The 22327-nt window shown below is 38.1% G+C and overlaps 1 protein-coding gene across 2 annotated transcripts in view; it reads right to left on the bottom strand.

The window, feature by feature from the left end:
- Positions 1-2556: 2556 nt before the first annotated feature.
- Positions 2557-22327, bottom strand: part of ARHGAP15 (Rho GTPase activating protein 15) — a 630630-nt gene continuing 610859 nt past the window's right edge. For both annotated transcript variants that reach the window (XM_037027857.1, XM_037027858.1), the window contains exon 14: positions 2557-3808. In XM_037027857.1, coding sequence (XP_036883752.1) covers positions 3625-3808 — 184 coding nt within the window. In that variant the 3' untranslated portion in view covers positions 2557-3624. The remainder of the gene's footprint in view (positions 3809-22327) is intronic.

Raw genomic sequence — 22327 nt, 5'->3', positions numbered from 1 at the left:
AAGTACAGGTCAATTTCTGGCGGTGTTAAACTATAAAGACAGCAACATTGGCAAGTGATTGTTCTCTTTTAACAGCTTTTCTAATTTTTCTTAATTGGATCCTTTGTTTTCTAATTGGATAGGGAGCACCATCACATGGCTTTCAATGACTAGCTGTGGCGTGGTGATCCTGTCATATGGCCCTCTCAACATACAGGACAGAAAAATGCCATCTTGACAAAGCTTTTTGTGTGAGTAGGGAAGAGGCAGCCTCCCACGTTGGGGTGAGTCCGTGTAAGACCATGTTGAATTGGGATGCCCTTCACTAGCTTGATTTTCCAGGGAGACTGTTTGTACTTGTGCTTCCATTCTCTTAAGGCTATAATTTCTTAAAATATTTGCTCGTCACAATAGAGAAATGCTTCTAAGGATACAAGATTATCATTTCACTCCTAGAAATTGTTACAAAGTATACACACATACCCAAACACATGCACATATATACGAACATACAAATACCTGCACAAGAGGATGCCAGGGTCCTCAGAAAGTGATGTTTCTTCTGCCCTCTGATGAATTTAGAGTCTTTTTCTGATAAAGTTTTACTATGGCGTTCTTATTTTCTAACCTCTGTTGGATCTCTTATGCCTAGAGGATTAAACCTAAATATTTTATCATGACCTATATCTGACCCCAACATTTTTCTTCACTTCCATCCTCCAAAATGGCCAGGCCTGCATTCCATCCTGTGTTCACTCAACTTCTCAGTTTCCGTTGAAGATATGGGGTCTTTCACAATTCTGCTCATGCCATTCCTGCTTCTTAGTGTATCTTCTACATTTTTCTTGGCCTGGTTAATCTTACTCATTGGTCGGCATTAGACGGAAAGGCTTACCTTCCCATGGACTCTTCTTCATCTGTCACCCCCAGGCACAGTTTGTTCTTTGGTTCTTTGCCAACCACTGAGCTTTGTTAGTATTTCTGTACTAGCTTCTGCTCATTCATTCATTCATCCATTCATTCGAAAATACGTTTTCATCAATAAAACTGGATAAAAAATACTTTTTGAGTATCTCTATGTATAAGTGCTGAACCCTGGGGCTACATGGCCACCAAGACGGTGCAGTTCCTGCTTGTATTGAAGCGTAACTAACCCTTAATTGATTGTCTCCCCGACTGGACTGTGAAGCTACAGAAGGTAGGGACATTTGCCTGATTTTATATTTGATCAGTAGAGTCTAGACTTGCACCTGGGTCAAACAAGATGAAAAACAAATACTCATTGTCTTTTCATGTGCTCTGGATGGAAAATATTGATCAGTTTTACAAAATCTAATACCTTAGTGAGTTAACCTAGGATACCTACAATCTTGGCTTTTAAACTTGGAAGAGTTAGTTGATATAACCATCGTTGCTGGCTTTGAGATGTTGTAGAGGCCAGTGACCTTTTTGGTCTAACCTTTTACAGGCCTTTAGAATGTATATAAGTCAGATCCTGTGATGGGCACTTTGGCTCAGCACCTTGGAATGGTCTTTTCCCGGAGAGGAAATACAGTCTCTGATTAAATGTCCTTAGCAGCCAGGGACAGGGCACAGCTGGGGTTTGAATCCGGCTAAATCCCATCCGATTGAACATCAAGAAGCTGGTGCTTTTGGAGATTATGAATCTGGAAGGCTGAAGAGTCAAGAGGCAGGGAGACCCTCAAAGCAGGTAGTGCCACTTCTTTGGCTGTTGTTGCTGCTTCCCTCAGGCTCCTGAATTACTTCAAAGATGACCATGTGAAGGGATAGGATTTTAATGCTGGGAACTCAACCCTGCTCCCCCGCCCCACCCTTCAAAAAGAGAAGTAATGAAAGTCTTCGGGAAGGCATAATTGAGGATATGGAAAGTCATGGAAATGAGAAGGTCTTGAAATAGCCTACTAGAAACTCGTGTTTGATAGCTCCATGTTTTTCCGAAAGGCATAAGTACAACTTTAAATATACGAGCTTAAAGCTGACAAGTCCGTTAGGTCATCGTTATCAGTGCCTTTAGATCATGGGGTTCTGCTTCATGTGATTCTCTTTGGCTTTGTGGTATGTGTGTGTGTCCCACTTGATAAAACCACACTTCAGCACTTATTGCGGTTGTTTCTCTGTTCTTGGCCATGAGCTGATGTAGTGGCGCCGTTGCCAAAATGAAGACATTCAAGTGGGCAAGGGAAGTCTCTCCTTCCTCAGGAGGCTCTGTGGGAGCTGGAGCTGCATGCACACGAGGCTCACTCTTGAGCAGACTCTGTCGTAGACTCCATCTCTGCAGGCCCCCGTGCCTCTGAGCTCATCATTGCTCTTGGTGTTTGCTCTTGGATGCTTGCTTCACGTGTTTTATTTACATGCTTTATTTTTCATTTTATGAACGAATCAATAACTCGACTTATTCTTTATCATACTGGATTATTTTTATTTATTCCATTTGAATTTGATTAAAACTCTGTCAAACAGAAGTCTACATTTTTATCAGCGGAATATTTTACAAAACTGGGTTTGAGATGTGTTCAGCCAGAACATACTTTTCAAAATAAAACAATGTTTGATGTCTCCTAGACAGTTACCCTTTTGTTTATTGATGACAACTGAAACTAACCATCAAATGGAGAAAGCAATCCAAGTCTAGTCAAGTAATCCTTAGGGCATATGAAAAAAGGCCTTTTAAAAAAGATTTTTTCTAGATTGATTTAATGTAATTCACCAATAAAGCATCCTCAGAAGCATAATAAAAATTCTACATAAAATGACACAGCCAAGGGAAAAGGAGGATATACAGTTTGACAAAGCTTCAAAATGGATGTTAACATTAAAATTGAGCAGTCATGCAATTCCTGTATAATATAAAGACCAAAATCGCGGGGCACTAATTTTGCTTCTAATTTATAAGACAGTATGTTTATGGGGCAGCAAATAGTATATATAAAAAAACATATCCAGTGGCAAATGTTCTGAACTGTCGTTTTTCTTCAGAAAAAAATTGTCACTCAATGATAATTTGTACATTCTACCATCCAGCAGGAAGGATGTTTAGACTATATTTACACATATAAAAATGTTCTTGAAAGATAAAATGTGTCCATTTTCATTAAGAACATGACCTCCTTGTTTTTATTTAAAATTTATTAATTTCTGCCTTCTTTCCTCTTTTGGTTCTTCTCACATATAAGGAGAAGTGTGGGAGCATGGATGAGGCAGCCAGGGTAATGAGAAGGCTCACCTGTGTGCACACCTGGTACTCTTAACCATGCTCACACATTCTCACATATATCTGCACATATAACCACACCCCCATGCTCAGGAGCCCCATTAAAATTATTTTGGGGGGTATGTGCCATACTTTGCACGTTATTCAATAATGTGGAGCACGCATGATGTACAAGCTAAAAGTGTGAGAAGGAAGAGCACTGAAGGGGTTAATGTAGAACACGTATAGGCAAATATTGTCAACTATTTTATTCAAATGTTTGGAACTTGAACACAAAATCATCATTAAGTTTTCACAAAATGAGACATCTGTCGCTTGAAAGGAAAAAAATATTTCAGAAATATGTTTACAGAAATGTAAAAATATTAGGCATCGAGACAGATGTGAACATATTCAGTAAGTTGTCTTGTCTGTCAGTCTTCCTCTGAGCCGAAGATCTTATTGTACTCGCTCAGCATGAGCTCTGCTATCTGGTTTTGGTATACCATGTGTATCGCCATGTTCCCTGTTTCGTTTTCAGCTCTCAGAAGGGTGGGTCCAAATACAATCCCTAAGCTTTGGGTCGACATGAGGTTCTTGGAGGCTTTGGCCACTATCCTGTGGGGAGAGAGAGAGAGAGAGGGAGAGAGAGAGAGAGAGAGAGAGAAGGAGATAGAAAAAAAATTCCATTGGAGTTTTAAATAGTAGCTACTTTTGAATTATAAAGCTCTGCATTCTTCAATTCTTTTTTTTTTTGAATTTCAATTTAGAGAAGGAAAGTAAAGGCACTGATTGGCTTTGACAAAACAGGGAAGGCAACATAAGCAACAGTTTTTCTAGGTTCAGAGAAACAACGTCTAAGGCAACTATTTAATCTATTCTTTATACTTCACTGTATGGCAATAGAACTGATGACTTTTGGAGGAAAGAATTTGTAGCTTGTTATTCTCATAGTACCTGGCTACTGTGTGTATTCTATGAATGTTTGTGAAATGAATACATGTTGTATGAGACAGCAAAAGTTACTGTGCAGATTTAACAGGATTCAGACTCTGAAGTGTTTATAGTCAATGAAGGAAACAGGTGAGACATGAGTAAAAGAAATGAGAATCCAAATGAGAAAAGTAGAAAACTACATGCACAATTAATAATGGAAAGTATACACAAAGTCTGGGTAAAAATATTTTTAGTGTTTAGTGTGAGCAGAGAGTTCCCGACAAAGGCTAACCAGAATATGTGTAGTGGAGAAGGTAGGGTCTGAGACGTTTGGGTATGTGGCACAATTCTAAGTCACTCCACTTATTTTGGTTGGCCAATTTAGCCCACATCTCAATACAACGCTAAATCCTGTACCATCTGCACTGGAAAGGAGTTCCACTGGAATCAGAAATGTTTGCTTATGTGAAGACTGTATGGAGAGCTGGAATACCAATGAAACATTAGGATGTGGTTTTCTTAATGATAATGCTTTTCCTGCTTCAACATGGGATTCTTACAAAGAACGTAAAGCCTATTCTTTAAATTGAGACTTTAAAAATGCTAATTATTAATACTGAGGCCTACTTGGTTTTACATTAAAATTAGGAAGAGAGATAATTTAGTGATGTTAAGGAGACCAGGAAGGACAGGATGCTAAGAAATACTAAACTCTGCATTCGACCAGACATCCCAAGCCAACAGATATATGAGCATAGAGAATAAATAGGGGCAAAGGAACACTTCACTGCAAGGCAGTGGGGTCTTTGGTCTCAGAGCCCACTATTGAACACTGGCACAGTGATTAGATTTTGGAGGACTCTTTATTTGACCTATGTGGACCTACCTAGCCCCCAGGCAGATGAGGCAGGGAGACTTGTTTTATTTTCATCCCTTCACAAACATAAATCTCTAAAGTACCACTTCTGTGACCAGGAAGGTATGCCTTCTCCCTCCTTAAAGAGATTGAGAAGGACCAAAGCTATGCATTTGTGACTTGCCACAGCACAAGTTCACGGTCAGTAATTTCTCCAGAGAGTTTTATACTTTTCCTTCTCAGTAAAAGTTCTGGCCTCAGAATCGAGAGCATGGCCAAAGCTAGAGGAAGACACCCAGACTGTGTTTGCATAGGGTGGAGAGAAGGAGGCTGGAGCTGCAAGTCAGCACCCCTCTTGGGGAAAGGGTTCTACCTTAGCTGGTGGGTCATGGAAGGGAGCTCCTGTAATGCATTTCTGCCAGTGCATCCATTTCCTACATTTTCTATGTACAAATGTTCATGTTGTGCTTTTATGCACATGTAAATATAGAACAACCATTCATCTCAAACCTGTATTCTCTGTGTCCATTTCTCTACACACTTATTCAATTTTAATAACACCAGCTTAACTTATGAATGCTTTAAAATAATCACTTATAGGTAGATTTTACTAAATAACATATAATTTTGTATTTGTAATGTATTTGCATTGCTGCTCATTAAGTTTTCTTAGATCGGAATAATTTCCTGAGTTGGGAAGATCAAGCTACTTGCAATAACTATTAGAAAAATCAAATGTGGTTAAGAAAAAAAGTAAAAAATGTGGATGTTTATTACACAGAATGCATACTATCTTTCTTATTCACTGCTACAAAATGTATGCTTGTGTGTGGGTATATAATATATAGATTTTATTGGCAATTTATGTTTTAACTATCAATCAACTGGTGGTTGGTGTGTTGAGAAATTAGTCAATCTTTATATTAGAAAAGATGCTGACAGTGAAGACTAATTTGGGGTAGAAGTTACCAACTACTAAACTATATGATTCATGTAGATAGCCAATATATATGCTCATATTAACACTTAAATTAGATGAGATTCCTTTCCAATAGACAGTAGAAACAGACATTTCTAGCAATGAAGGACCCCAAACAGGGGATGTTTGGGAAAATGTTCTAATGCTATTATCAACTTTATTATTCAAATATGAATGTCCCTAGTCTCTACCACAGTAGACTCTTACATAGTTAAGTGGTTAGTTTAGGACCATGTAGAAAGTCAACCACAAATTCAAAAAATAGCTAGAATACTATCCTGCAATTTTAAAAAATCCTATGTTATTTTTAACCTCAAAACAATGGATATCAGAATTTCTGTGGGACAAGCTGAGCACTACAAGCATCATTATTTCTGAAGGCTTCAACTAGTAAATGATATGTGCAGGACAAACAGAGGCTATTGAAAGAAATAAGAGCTCTGCATGGCCAAAAAAAAATCAATCTACCATCTAAGATGAAAAACTCCAAAAAGAGTAAGTTGTATTTTCAGTTACTTAGAATAAAGTGGAGTTGTGTTACTGGAGTGGGGGAATCTAATTCTGAAACCAAACACATTTTTACTATGTGTTTGGCACTATCTCCAGGACAGCTTTCACGAAAGTGAGTTCTGCAACACACTATTCCTGTGATCTATTTCACAAAAATAGCATTCCAGAGTAAAATAAGTTTTGAGGAAACTGTATGCCATTTCTTCTTCTTGAAAATTCACAATGTACAATAGCATAGTAAAGGCTCTGACAAGTCCTACAGAAACTATCTTTGTTTATCTTGGTGTGACTTGTGTGTTCCCCAACTTACTTGAATGTCATATATTCTCCTGAGTGACAATGAAGAGCAGGTATAAAATGTTGCTCTAGTTGCTTTGCTAAGGGCCCACTAAATAAGTCTGAACACGTTATGAACTCTACCCTCCTATGCCGCTCTGGCTTCAGGACGATGTAGCAGCTCACTCAAGGGTCAGACTGCGGTCCTTCCCAGAGTCCCACTCCTCTGGCAGGGCTCAGTTTCCATTAGGCATTTAGACTTCACAACAGCAATATAAATTTCAAGTTACAATTTAACCTATTTTCAGCAAAAAATGAAAAGACACTCCCCTTCTATGACGAAAATAAAAGGCTAAAATGGAAATGGGCACATCTGAAAAAGAAAGGTGAATGCAAAGGCTTGGCTGAGAGATTAACAACAAGCAGTGAAGGATGGATGGCTAAGAAGGTGCAAAAACATTTGGACCTTAGGTCAATATTTGGAAATTCCTCTGTGTGTTTGTTTATCCACCATTAATTTACTCCTAAGAAATCCTTAGAGCAAAGTACCTGATTCTAAACAACATGAAGAGCGCAAAGCTTAGTGCCTGTGAATGCTCCACTCTTAGGAAAAAGATCCCAAAGTGCAACTCTTGAAAAAGACTATTTATTAATACGGTTTAGTTTAAAATAGCCTGACAAAAATAATTATGATTTTATGAATTTGTTCATGAAACAGCACTTGATATATACTCATTGTAAAAGAAATCCTTATACCCTGCTAAGTAAAATTCAAGTTTATAAAATCTTGAAGTGGGTAAGAATTCATTTTTCTGGCAAGAGCTTAAAAGGATGATATACAATTTACAGCATAAAAAAGGAGAGGAAATGCCAGAGCTACTTCTTGTCGAGCCCAAATGGAAGTTGCAATGATCCATCAATTTAAGATTATTTTAGAAACAATCTATAATCCAGTGCTACAGATGTTGGACTCCAGACAAAAAAATCCTCGCAGCCTTATACTGGGTAAGTTTTTCCAAGAGTGAGCTGAATTGCTAACCCAAAGAAATTTCTTAGTTGCTTAAAATTGTAGCCAAATGACTCAAACTGAAAAAAAGCTTTACTGTAAAACTCAAAATTAATACTGAATTAAGAAGACCAAAGCATTTAATAATAGTCCAGCTCTAAACAGATATATGGATGCAAACCTCCTTTTAAGTTTGAATTTTGCTGTGGCCATAATGACTTGCAAAGGAAGTTGAAAGCCACATAATTGCCTGCAGGACAACTCTCAAGTTATTGGAAATATATTAAAAGTGATCCCTTCCCTATCTCTGTAATGCTGTGATTTGCCAATAAACATAACTTGAAGGTGGTTTAACTTGAACTGGGAAAGTGTGGTGGTAAATGTACTCCTGCCATCAGGTCACACCTGGCTTGCAAAATACAACTCAGCCACCGTGTGTGAAATGTTCGTTGTGACTTGTACCACTTAAGTGAAAGAGGCTGTTAAAAATAAAATAAATTTTCAATGTTCATAATTTATGTTTCTTATGTGCTATAGCTTCTTTCGGGGGTAATTCATGCTTACCATATGCTTGCCTATCCTCAATTTGCACGAGTTATATTGCTCTCTACACTGTACATTATATATATATATATATATATATATATATATATATATATATATATATATATGAGGACTTAGCAGGAATTCCAAGTTCTCCCTTAAAGTCATGGCTATTGTCAGAAAAAAATTTTAAATATTGTAAAAACTGAGGAGCATTCACCAATGACTTTGCATTTAACACTAATGTATTTCAAGGTGGTCATTCACTAGCAATTCAGCTATTTGCACACGTTAATTTATAAATCAGGTAGTTTAAATTAATTGTAAAGTCTTTAAATTTAGATCTAAATATCATATTATTATTATTTTCTAAACAAACTAGCAACTATTCTCCTAAATTGGAATCACTGCTATGTTCATACATTTTTGCTTTTTTTTAAAAGTAAAGTTTACCATTTTAAAAAAGATTTTATTTACTTATTTTTAGAGAGAGGGGAAGAGAGGGAGAAAGAGAGGGAGAGACATATTGATGTGGGAGAGAAACATCAGTCAGTTGCATCTTGTACATGCCTTGACCAGGGACCAAACCCACAACCCAGGCATGCGCCCTGACAGGGATAGAACTGATGACCTTTTGCTTTGTGTGATGATGCCCAACTAACTAAACCACACCATTCAGGGCCATGCATTTTTGCTTTCAAATAATCTGTAAAGTCATGTGTATGTAATTCTTGAAGCTCATAATAGAAAGGGAGCTTTATCTGGCAGTTGCATGTTGATAGCTGACATGGCATTATTCTTTGTATTTATTAAGTACCTTCTTTGCACTGATTTCAGTGAAGAAGATGAATATTTTTTACTATTCACTTGTTTCTTATTTCATTGATTGGACATTATAGGGAGACTGTAAAGTATCTTTTAAAGTAATATTCAGAATATCTAATAAAACAGGAATGATAAAGTGAAAAGAATGAATAGCCCATAGACTTCAAAATTACTTATTTCCAGTTGTAATATGTGTCCTATAATGTGATAAGAACCATAGATAACTGCATTATTATAGCGAAATCCCTTAAATAGTAGATGACATCATAAAGGAATGCTAAGAGTTATTATTATCTGTTAGATAGCCATTACATGCTAATCACAATTCTTCAACTATATCAAAATTTTGAAAGAGAGATTTAAAAAATCAGCTTCAATTTATTTTTTTCTGGTTATAAAATAATACATTCAATTCAAGAGAATTTTAAAAGTTTAGGAAAGTCTAATAAAGAAGAAGAATCCACCAGTAACCATAAATGTAACTCAATGTAACCATTCATAAATTTCTACTGAGTGCCTACGAGGTGTTGGACGCTGACTGCTCTGGGTATTGGTGACAGTGCAAGAAGGACAACACTGTCCCTTCCCATAGGAAACTTGTGATCTAGCAGGAGACCCAGACAACAAACAATACACAAAGCAGTATGTAATACGATTTTAGGCTCTTACGTACTTCCAGATAAACTAGGAAAAAGAGAAGTAGTTGTTCTTCCATTGACTCTGGAGGTCTTTTTTAAAAAATGCTAAATCTTCAAATCTGTCAACAGAGATGCTTGTTTCCTTAGTGTGGGAGGGGCCTGGTTGGCTGCGGATAATGCAGCCCCAGCTAACTCTGATGAGCAGAGTGGTGGACGTGCTACAGGAGGCAGTCAACGTGCTCAGCACTGAAGAAGCCCTTCCTACGGAAAGGCTGCCTAGGCCAAAACCTACTTAGATGCACGTCAGGAGAGGGAGAACTCCAGCCAGGGATGAGTAGGTAGAAAGTCAGCGGTGAGGTTCTCTTTGGTGGGTCTAGGGACAGAGAACATAGTGTAGCTGGGAGTGAGGCAAAGAAGGTAGGAGAGGCTGTGGGGTAACTTATGGGCCTTGGTAGGGATTTAGGATTTAATTCTAAAGAAAATGAGAATCCATTCTTGGGTATCTAAGAGCAGGATGAGTGCCAGGACTTAGTTGTTATAAAAATAGATATAAAGAATTTATTTACGCACCTATTAAAAAAAGCCTTTCTATGTAATTCTATATCAAATATTGTTCACTTTTATCTTATATTCATAATCTTTATTATTTACTTATGTATGTGGTATTTATTTACTTATTACCTTGTATGGATAGAATGGATTGTAATCTATGATTTCTTAGTATAAGTGAAACTCATATGTTAAAACATATTTCAATGTACTCTTCCTTCATATTTTGGAGTATAGTGGAACCTCAGAAAACTGAGAAGTGATCTGTTCATAAACCAGATCTTCTTTTTTTGTTGCTTGAGAGATGTGTGACTGTTTATAGAGGTATTAGCGTGAAAGGGCTTTGAAGTCAAGAATCAAGACCCAAAGTTTTGTCACATGACTGAGACCTTTTTCCCACGAAAAACTTGGTTGAGAGCTAAATTGCTCAAGAACCAAGATGTTTGAGAATCAAGATGTTTGAGAACCAAGGTTTGACTCTATTTTTTCAGGTAGTGGTTCCCAACCAGAGGCAATTTAGCCACCCCCATGAGGCATTTGGCAATTGCCGCAGACATTTTTGATGGTCATGACTGGGTGGGGAGTTGCTACCGGCATCTACCGGGGAGGAGCAAAAGAGGCTGCTGAACATTCTGCAATGTCCAGGACAGTCCCTCACAACAAAACATTAGCCAGCCCAAAATGTCAAGAGTGCTGCTGTTGAAAAACCCTGGCTATAAGATAAAATAATAGAAATGCAACAACTAGATCAGTGATCCTCAAACTATACCATTCATGAGAATGATTTGGAAGCCATGTTGAAACACAAATTGCTTGCTTCTATTCCCAGATTTCTGAACCAGCAAGTCTGGGAGGGTGTTTGAGAATCTGCATTTCTCACAAGTTCCTAGGTGATGATGATAGTGCTGGTCAGGAGACCACACTTTGACAATTTGCATTAAGTCATTAAGTTATGGCTCTTCTTTTCTTTTTTAAATTTTTATTTGTTGATTTTAGAGAGAAAATGGGAGGAAGGAGAGAATGAGTGAAAAATATGGATTTTTTTAATGCATTCATTGGTTGATTCTTGTTTGCACCCTGACCAGAGATCCAACCCACAACCTTGGTGTATCAGGATGATGTTCTAACCAACTGAGCTACCAGCCGGGGCTCTTCCTTTCCTAGAATATGATAATGTGAGAAATGTTAGCGCATTCCACTGCATGTAACACATAGTCCTGTTATGATTGTTGTCATTTGGTATTAATTGTTTTAAAGTAATTGTCAATTTGATAGGTTTTAAAATAATTTTTCTTTAAATTTAGCAAATGGGGAAAAATAAGAAATAATCACTCATGTGGGTTTTCTTTTCTAAGAATAGCTGTTCCTGTCCTCTGCCCCTTTCCTACTGAGAGCTTGTCAGTTTGTTTAATCCATTTACTTATTTGGTACAATGAAACTAATACATAGTCTTTGAAAAATGTACAATCAGATGTATGTAAAGTAAAAAAGTAAGAATCTCTTATTTTTAATTAAAATTCCTTTATGTTAACTATAATTAACAGATGGGTGTTCCTTCTGGAATTTTTATCTATCTATCCATCTACCTATCTGCATATATATATTTTTCTTTCTAAAAACTGAGATTAAAATGCAGAAAATGCTACAATTTGCCTTTTTTCCCCTTAAGTATATATTGCGGGCATTTTTCCAAGTCGGTACATATAAAAATACCTCATCCTTTAAAAAAAGTTGTTACATTTTATAGTATGAAAATATCTTAATTTATTTAACCAATGTCCTTCTGGTGGGCTTTTGGTTGCTTCTGATTCTTTGTTATTACAGATAACGCTCAATGAACATCTTATGCACCTAGATTTGTGAGTTCTTTATGTGTTAAAAAGTGTGACATTTTATTCTTTTTGTTGTATTTATGTTCTCCCAGAATGTTTTTGTTCCTTAGTTTTATTTATTTAAAATTTTATGTTGTCATATCTATCACTATTTCTTTTGGAACTTCTACCATTGTTTTTGTTATTATAAAGTTCATCCATTTAAAAAGATTGGGTAAATTATCAATGTCTTCTCCTAGTTTTTCTTTAGTAATTTCATTTTGCCATTCTCTAATTCATCTTAAATACTTTTTGTTGTGTGAAATGTGGCGGTAATCTAAATTAATTTTTTTCCTACCAAGGCTAGCTAATCACCCCATAACATTTGTTGAGAAAGTTGCCCACTCTCCATTGGATCATCCAGTTCTCTACACTCACAGACACACACACTGGGTGTATTGTACTCTGTCGACAATTCTGTCTGTGTTCTAGACCAGCACTTTGCTGTTTAAATCAGTGTAACTTTAATACAAATTAGGAGTATTCCTCTAACCATGTTTTGTTTTTTTGGTTGTGAGAGACAATTTTTAGATGCATTTTCTCAGATGAACAAAATGAACCTAAAGAAATATTGAATGATTTAATCAAAGCCACATAGTAAGTCACAGCCCCTAGATTAAGATGAAGATTGTTATTAGTCTGGGATATAGATGTTTTCTTTATCAAATAACTAGTATTCAAAAATTTTTCATTTGAACTCAAGGGCTTCCCAAAAGTGAGGCCTGAGACAGACTTGGAAGGGAAGTGAATCAGAGAGTCAGAAGGAAGTCTTAGGAGACATATTTTAATCTTTAAATCATCTAATTCACATCCAATAATATATTTACAAAGAAAAGAAGGGTGTTCAAGTAGAAGAAAAAACAACCTTTTCCTCCAGATTCACAGTGTTTTAAACTTCTGAGAGCATTAATTTCTCATTGTGAATGGAACCACAATATTGGTAAGACAGCCTGAGAATTTCAGCTATGAGTTCCTTTAGGTGTTTCCTCTCAGGCTTCAAAATGGCGTTGGCCATCCATGTCTGACCCTGTCAGCAGGAGAAGAAGTCTTGGATTTTATTCCCTGAGCTCTGCCGACCTACCAGCACCACTGATGATATCACCATCCCAGGATTTGGAGGAGAAAGTTTAGGAAATATACATTGGGAACATTTTTACAGAGGAAAAAATTACAAGAATCCCATTATTCTAGACCCAGAATCTGTTCAATAGATGGTTAAAAATGCTAGAATGTGCTAGTAGCACTTTATACAGAATGTTGGGGGATGTGCATGCGTCAGCATTCATTAGGTTGAGTAGACTAAGACACCAATTACAAGATATTAGTGGGAAATACAAGGCCTGAATATTTGCCTTATGATGCTACAAGAACTAAAAGGGACACTGTCAATATGCAAAGTCAGAAGGTTCATCAACCTCCCTTTTATTTTTCCTTTTCACATAGGTGAAGAGAACAGCTGTGTCATTTCCCACTAAAGATACCTACGTCAAATCTTCAGCACTTGCTTGAAAGTTGTCTTTTCAAGATCCCTGAATAGCTAGAAGAAATCATTTGCAATTGGGCTATCATTATTTAATTATCCATACTTAATTCTACTGTCTGAGGAAAATTGATTTTCAGATATTTTTTGCAGTGACTTGTCTTTAAGAGAGACTCTGCATGACTGGAGAGCCCAAGGAGAGTGTGCACAGCAAGCAGGGGGATGAACTCCTCAACAGTGCAGCCCAGGGACCACACAAATGTGATTTGGAAAAAAGAATAGTTAGGGAGCTGTGATGACTGAATGCGGAGAGCCATGATGTGGAAGAAAAAGTCCGCTGTCCTCTTGTAAATTCAGCTCCTCGAACTGGTCCAGAGACCAATGTCCTGTCGAGAATTATAGTTGTGAACATAGACAAGGCTGCTACTAAAGATTTATATTTATTATAAAAAGCTTAGAAAATGCAGACAAGTGAAAATAGAAAATAAAAATCCCTCATAATCCCATCAATTAGCTATTGCTACTATTAATACTTGGTTGTTATAGATTTTTCCATATGCACACTAGAAAGGCACAAGGGGTATCTATCAAGGTTATTAAATATTTTGTGCATAAAAAGGGCATGAGTTTCCCATCAGGAAGCATGCAGAAATGTCTAAGATTCCTGTGTTGGATGGAAGTGAACGACATCTAAAATGTTGTATGGGCTCCCAGATTAGTGACAAAAGAGTACACATTCTTGGAAAGTCAAAATATCACTTGAGATGAGGTGGAATAAAGTATAATAACTGAGGTTTCTTCCCTACCCTTCCTAGTAGCTCTTTCCTTTCCCCAAGATTCAGTCAGTGGCATTTTTTTACCTTAGTGGAGAGATAGTGCAGCAGAAAAGCAGAGAAAGAGCTTTGAATTTTTTGCAAGTGATGGCGTTTGAATTGCAAAGAATAATGTACCTTTGAGTTTCAAAAACTGAAATCTTTAAGAACTCAGAGTTGCAGCTATGACTTAACCAATGGAATGGGAGGTAGACAAAGAGCCAGGCTACCTTACTTCTAGAGAAAAGAAAGGTTTTCTGGGCTGGAAGAAGGAGAGCTAGAGAGAGGAGAGCTCAGATTCTGCTGAGGTCCCACAGAGGTGGTGAGTCCCAAGCCCTTCCTGTCCCTCTTCCCTGGGGTACAGGCTGTTAGAAGATTTGAGGATTCTGAGATCAGACTGATCCATATTTTTCTCTTGGGGAAAACTTGGAGATATAGAAAGATTCTAGAATTACTCATGTTCAATATATCAGGAATAGTTAAATAAAAGTTACTGCATGGTTTATCAAAGCAAAGATGGTGTTAAAATAGCATCACAGAGTTCTGCCTGAACAGTGACCATAACTGAGACCTGGGATTGGAAGTTGAGGGTGATGACAGAAAACCAAAAGGAAACAAAAGACCAGCCTAGAGGGATGGCATAAGCCAGACACTTCCTACTCTGCTTATCTCTTTATTATCTTTCTTCAGTAGATTGTAAACATATTGAACACCAGGACTTTATTTGTTTTTTGTTTAGTGCAGTATCCTTGGATCAAGATTAGTGTTTTTGGCTCAGAGTATTATGTGCTCAATAAAAACTCATTGAAATATTGTATAAATGAATACTTCTTGGCCCTACCAGGTGCTTAGGCTGTGTGTAGTCCCCCAGGGCTAGAAACAGCCAGGAAAATGTCTACAAGAGACTATGAATTGACTAGATTGAAATAATTTAGAAGAATGGACCTTAACAGAGAAGTTAATTTTGATTATGGTACAATAATTATGTTTTTGCACACCTTAATTTCACACCTGCTCTGAGATAATAAGAATATAAAAACTGAGACAAAGAGAGTTAGTATTTCCTGAGAGCTTGTCAGGGGGTCTATAAGGGTGCAGGGTGCTTTTCTTTTCCATGCACTATCTGCCAATGAGTTTCCCACATGCACCAAATTTTAACAAAACTGGTGAGAGGAATTTAGAATAGAATGTAATTTTTATCTGGTTTACACCATAGACTTTGTTTTTCCTAAAATATTTTTTATTGATTATACCATTACAGTTGTTCTATTCCCCCCTTCATTCCCCCCACCCTGCACACCCCTCCCCCACCATTCCCCCCTTTAGTTTATGACCATGTGTCTCAAGTTCTTTAGATTCTATATTTCCCCTACTATTCTTGCCCTCCCCCCTGTCTATTTTCTACCTACTGTCTATGCTATTTTCTGTACCTTCTCCCCCCTTCTCCTCCTCCCACTCCCTTGTTGCTAACCCTCCACATAGATATTTGAAGTTAAAGAAGGTGACACCATTTTTCTTGGTCATCTAAAATCTGACCATCAAATTCTGTTTTAGGTAAAATGATCATGTATCTGTCAAAATCCAAACTCTTCCAAACGGTATACAACATTTGGCTCAGAAATATAAACTATTTATTTTGCTACCTTACACATACACTTATAATCTGTGTTGAGGTGGAGAAATAAAGAGAAACAGTTTGTGCTTATGTCCTTGAACATAGGAATGTTTGTCTAATTCATGACTCTATTGTCCAGCCCACACATCTGTATTCCACTGTTGTATAGTAAATTCTACAGGGAGGACTAAATGCCTAATTTTTTAGAGACCATTATCACATTCTATAGTGGGCTTTGTAAAAGGATCTTTCCTACTCTCTGGCTGTTAACAGATCATTCTTATATTAATAACTGGATAATGATAATGGCTGATTTAGACACACAGATGGGCCACTCAGACTTTCTTTCAAGGAAGGACTTTGTGTCTGTCTGGGGACAGTGAGGTTAGCAGAAGGACTCCCACTGTCTTCTTCAAGGTTTGCCTCAATGGCAGTGAACCACCTTGCCCAAGTGCACTGACTGACCTCAGTGAGCCTTGCACCCACCGTGGAATGAAGGACCGTGTGCACCCCAGTGCTCCCTGGGCAGTTGGTTGAGGCCATGTTGGGCCATTTGCATCGAGGTTTGCATCGAGGTTCAACTTCTCCCTCTGCCAATCCTTCTCCTACTGCTTCCCCTGTATGAGAGTTGATCCCTAATAAATGCCTGAATATCATGCTGTTTCAGAACTTAATCTGTGATTATTGCTTCCGGGACTGCTCTAAGAAGCCAGCAAAAATGGGGATTTAGAGCTCGGTCACTTGCTGGCTGTCTGGAACTAAGGGGTCTGTCAGCGGTGATAGGCAAGTACAGTTGGGTCTTAGCATAAGGTCGCAGTCCAAATGTTAAAATTCTCATTGGTAGCAAATTGGGATGTTATGCCCAAGGAGGAGTAGTGTGTGATATATTAGGCACTTAAAAATCATGGTAGGAGATTGTGCATAGTAACTACGAGGTCAATGAGATTGAAAAATTATTGCTGAATATCATTTATACTCCACAAAAAAGTTGTTTGAAATTATAGGCCTTTACCCTGTACAAAAGAGTTGGCTGTAGGAAAGCCCATTACAGAACTAGGCTTATTGATATGATAGTGTCGGAGATGATATGGTAGTGAAACAATAGAGATCAGGTGGTGGGTTTAATTGATAGTAGCCAGGTAGATACAATTGTAATAATAACCAGTAGAGACCAGGGGAGAGCCAAGAGGACTCTACTCAGAGCTACGAAGATGGTTAATATTGTAGAACTGGAATCCCCCTGGGGCACAATAAATAGGTAGCCCACAAGGATGCTATTCAGCTTGTATCTCTGCATTTGAATAATGCATCTAGTCATTGTTTTATCAGCCACTACTGCTTCTTGGGCACTTGCAGCTTCTCGGGTCCAGGGACCAGCAGGCAAAAAGAAAAGCAACCATCGAGTAAGGGGTCACTGACCCTAATCAAATGGAAGAAGTAGTGTTGTTGTCACATAATGCGAACAGGGAACATGTGTGTGGAATCCAGATGATACACACAAGCCTCCAAGTTCTCTGTTGCTCAGTTGAGATGTTTGATGGACTGTGCAGAAATCCTTGCCTGAGAAGACACAGTGATTAGGAGCGTGAATCCCACAGAGATGAGGTTGGGGGTCACTGTGTTGGGTCAGCTCCCACCCCCAGCAGAGGCTATAGCCGAGGGTGAAGGCAGTAATGAGATTCCCAGAATGGATGGTGGAAGGAGACAATGAGTGTCCGCTGTGGGCTCAGTCCCAGCTTCAACTGCAGAGCTGGAATTTCCCCTACTGTAGCTTCTTCTTCAAAGGTTTCCTTGGGGAGTGAGGCCCCTCGTAGTTCTGGGGGAACTGTTCTTCGAATATATATATAAAAATGGATTACAGTGGCACAAATGGTGGACTGTGATAGGCAAAAAATATTCTGCCCAGATGTGTCTTTAAGGAAGAACACCCAGCCGCAAGGGGTGGTGGTGGCTGGCAGTTGGCATCAGCAGTCAGCCCCTGCAAGCTTTACCTGGGCTGAAGAGAGCCACACCCCAACACTCTCCAGGACAGCCCGTGGCCAATGACTGATCACATTGGGGGCAGACAGGCTGAAACATTTTGTCTATTTACTGACAACTCTGACGGGACATGGATGCTTCAGAACAATGTGGGCTGGCCAAGCTTTGTTGGCCACACATCAGACTTTGACTTTTCTTTCTTTCTTGCTGTTCTCTACCCCTCCTTCTGTTGAAGCTTATAGATGGTGCCAAGTTATATCTGACCTGCAATGGTAGCCGTGAGCTCTGGGGAATCAGGAAAAGCTCTAGTAGAAACAGAACTAGCTCCTCAAAGAGGGGACCTAAAATCGAGTTCTAAAATGACGATTAGCTCTGTGTTCATGAACCATCATTCCCTTCCATTCCAAATTCATGTTTCATCATCACCAAAACGGGGTTAGAACCAGCATGCTTTATGCATAGTACTTTATATTTTCTAAATTTGCTCTGGTCATTCTGGAGCAGAGTCTTAGTCCTTGCTGCATGTTAATGTCATCTGCAGCACATTCAGAACCATGTCAATGTCAGGGGCTCAGTCTGTTACGTTCTGCCTGCAGCAAGGTATGGGTTCGATAAACACTGTGTGTTATTCTATCTTGTCTGGGGAGAGAACCGCTGCTCTAGGGAAAACCTGAAATCTGGAATCTCAGAATCATCAGTTGTTCTCTGAGGTTCTCTGAGCCTTGGATTCCTTGCCCAGAAACTGACGTCATGGGTTGCTTTGAAGGTTTTAAGTTAAAAATGTGCGCTAAATCCTTTGCAAACTATAGAAACACTGAAGTTTATTACACATGATTACATTTGCATTTGTCACTTGTTATTCTATAAACAAAGAAAGAGAGATTAGGACTCATTGGTTTTCCATTCTGGCTGGAGCTTTTAAAAAAGCAAACGGATCACACAGAGATTCTGATTGAGTGGTCCAGGGTTGAGGCTCAGGTATCTGAGTTTCTAAAAAGCTTCACAGATAAATTTGGCATGCAGCTGGGTTTAAAGGCTTTTTGGTAAAATGACCTGTGCAAAGGTCACGCAGCCCATTAAGTCAAAAAGCCAAAATTCAGGTCTACTAGACATTCCCACGCCTTGTGAGTTTTATCCACACTGAGTTTTCAATTCTTGCACATGAGTCTTAACATAATATTATATATGTTAGTCATAAAATATAGTAATAGAGGTAAGAGGGATTTTGAATTTAAAACACTGCATAAATATAATGTGCTATGATTATTAAATATTAAAATAACTATTCCTGTCACATTAGAACTAAACCATGTGATTTGTGTGCTTTTAGTGAGTAAGAGGTGAAACTCTGTAGGTAACATAAGGTATTTTTAAGATTGTATGAACCGAGCATAAATTAAACAAAGTGACACCAAGGCTGAAATAATGTAAGCAAGCACAAAATGAAACATTTGAGTGAATTCAAAATAGAGTAATGTGCTGCTACTGCTCTCGTGAACACGCTGTCTTAATTTAGCATCATGAAGGAAGAGAACAGGATAAAGACAGAGAGAAGGATAAATAGAGAACTGAAGATCATTTTAGTGCGATCACGACCAGGCCATTCATATTTCTCATATAGCCTGGAAACAATCTCGAACGTATTGGAAGATGTGACCTTTAAATGTTCCTTCCTTGCAAAAAAGACAAATGTTCTAGAAGCCAGGTGTTAGCTCCTGGAGTCATCTGTCCTGCCTGATCTGGGATCAGAGGCTACTACAGGGAGAGAGCAAATTGTAGATGAGCGAATGTGTTATGTGTTCCTTACGTTTGCAGACTGTAGGGTAAGCTTTCTCTGACAGCTCTCTGATTTCTTTAACATAGCAAATCTTTAATCAGTCTAGATATGTTAAAATCTGATCTGTTACAGTGAATTGACCTGAGTTGAGTAGTTGAGTGGAAATGTGTATATTTCTCCCTCAAAAGCTGACTTGTAGGGGGAAAAAATCAGATATTCTATGATATACTTTGCCTTAGTGACAAGATGTTTTGGGGAAAATCATCCAAGCTTGAAATAAAATCTTTATTGAAAGTAATTCTACATTCATGCCAGTCAGATACATTGTATGATTAGACCAGATATCCCAGGGGAAAACGATGGTATATGCACCAGGCAGAGTTGATTATTCGGAGTTCCTGTCAGTTCTTAACTTCCTGACAATGGCTGAAGTATTCATAGCCCCTACAACTCTGTTTTCATCTTTATTTTGAGAGAAAGTTAATACACTTTACCTTAACTACACCAAATGTACTGGAAAATAACCCAGTAATAAGATACACCCCGTCTACCAAGTGATAGCTGTATGTGGAGAGCATTTAGCTGTGCATTTTAGGGAAACAAATATAAGCAGCAAATGACTGAAAGATATTGTGATTATTTTTTCTGCTTGAACTTTAAATTTTCCTGGCAAAGCCTCCTGTGTGCTGTCTTAAAATCAACGTGTATAAATAATCACAGAGCCAAGTAAATGGTTTCCTTGTAAATTCTTTTCAAATGGTAGGGCAACCTTTATTACTATTATCATTGTTATTATTATTAGGGCAATTCACTTATTGTTGTTATTTGGTGTCAGAAAGACTGGTGTGCCAGGTAATACTTGGTTTTGCTTAGAAGATCAACTTCTGAAAGCGACATCCTAAGTATTTTGTGTGTGTGTGGTATAGTTAATACTGCAACTAAATAAAGAGAAGGCTCATTTTTGGGGGGAGACCCAGAAGACCACTATAAGGTGTTCCTCTGTGGTGTGTGAATTGCTTTGAACTAAAGGCAACTTTAACAACAGGCTTAAGAGAAATTTCTGCCCCTCTGTTGACTAAATAGAAGAACATGAATTATGGACCTTGCCCATAATAAGAAATTATTAGAGATGAGCTTTTTGACCTATAACACACATGCAGCAGGGCAAACAACTCATGACTGGATGTGTGCTCTCCCTGCAAAGGCCTTCTGAAGCCCCAGGGTGCCTTACCTCATCTTTAACTCAGAATGTGTTATAAGAGGAGGAACCCCCCAAACCCCTGAATTTATTTGCAAAAAAAGTTGTATAGTATTTTACCATATATAATGTGCACTTTTTTGCCCAATTTTTTGAGGGAAAAATAAGGGTGCACATTATACATGGGTAGTACCAATTCTGTCTCTATATAAATGCTTTAAATTCATTTATTTGTGCTTATGTATTAAAAGTGTAGCTCTAGAAAGCAATAATGACACCCATATGCAAAACAATACCCTGGAATATGATAATCAGTTTTGTTTCTAAATATAAGTAAATAAAAACTTGAATTAAAAATTAAAACATACGATTTTTTTCCTAAAAGTTTGGGCCAAAAGCATGGGTGCCCCTTCTACATGGCAAAATATGGTATTCAGTTTTACATGTTTAAATGTCAGTCACCTTCAAAGTACTCTCCATTTGATGCAATACACCTATTGAGACATTTTTTCCACTGCTCAAAACAGCCTTTGACCTCACTATTTTTTATTCCTTTTAGTGCTTCTGCTGATTTTTGTTTCACCTCTTTCACACTGGCGACATGTTTCCCTTTGAGCACTGTTTAAATCCCGGGAAACAACAACAACAAAAAATCGCTCCAGGCCAGATCAGGTGAATGGGGAGGGCGGGGCACAGGGGTCACGCTGGTTTTGGTCAAAACCTGCTGAACACTCTGTGTGGTTTGGGCAGGTATGCTTCTAATCACTCATCATAAAATAGGCAACATCATTGAAAGAGTCTTTTCACTGCTATGTCCCTTAGAGCAAGGGACATAAAGGAAAGAATAAACAAATGGGATCTCATCAAAATGAAAAGCTTCTGCACAACTAAACAAAACATCAACAAAATGAATAAGGAACCAACTGTATAGAAAAATATATTTGCCAATGATACCATGGACAAAGGTTTGATCTCCAAAATACAGAAAGAACTCACACAACTCCACCTCAGAAAGACAAACAATCCAATTAAAAAATGGGCAAAGGACTGAACAGACACTTCTCCAAGGGGGACATACAGAAGATCCAGAGACACATGAAAAGATGCTCGATATCGCTAGCTATCAGAGAGATGCAAATTAAAACCACAATGAGATACTACTTTACACTGGTCAGAATGGCCATCGTAAATAAATCAACAAACAACAAGTGCTGATGAAGAAGTGGAGAAAAGGGAACACTAGTGCACTGTTGGTAGGAATGCAGACTGGTACAGCCACTGTGGAA

Source organism: Sturnira hondurensis, unplaced genomic scaffold (genome assembly GCF_014824575.4).
Source record: "Sturnira hondurensis isolate 20B ecotype Veracruz unplaced genomic scaffold, ASM1482457v3 Scaffold0019428, whole genome shotgun sequence".
NCBI lineage: Eukaryota > Metazoa > Chordata > Mammalia > Chiroptera > Phyllostomidae > Sturnira > Sturnira hondurensis.
This window is presented reverse-complemented; position numbering and strand designations above follow the sequence as displayed.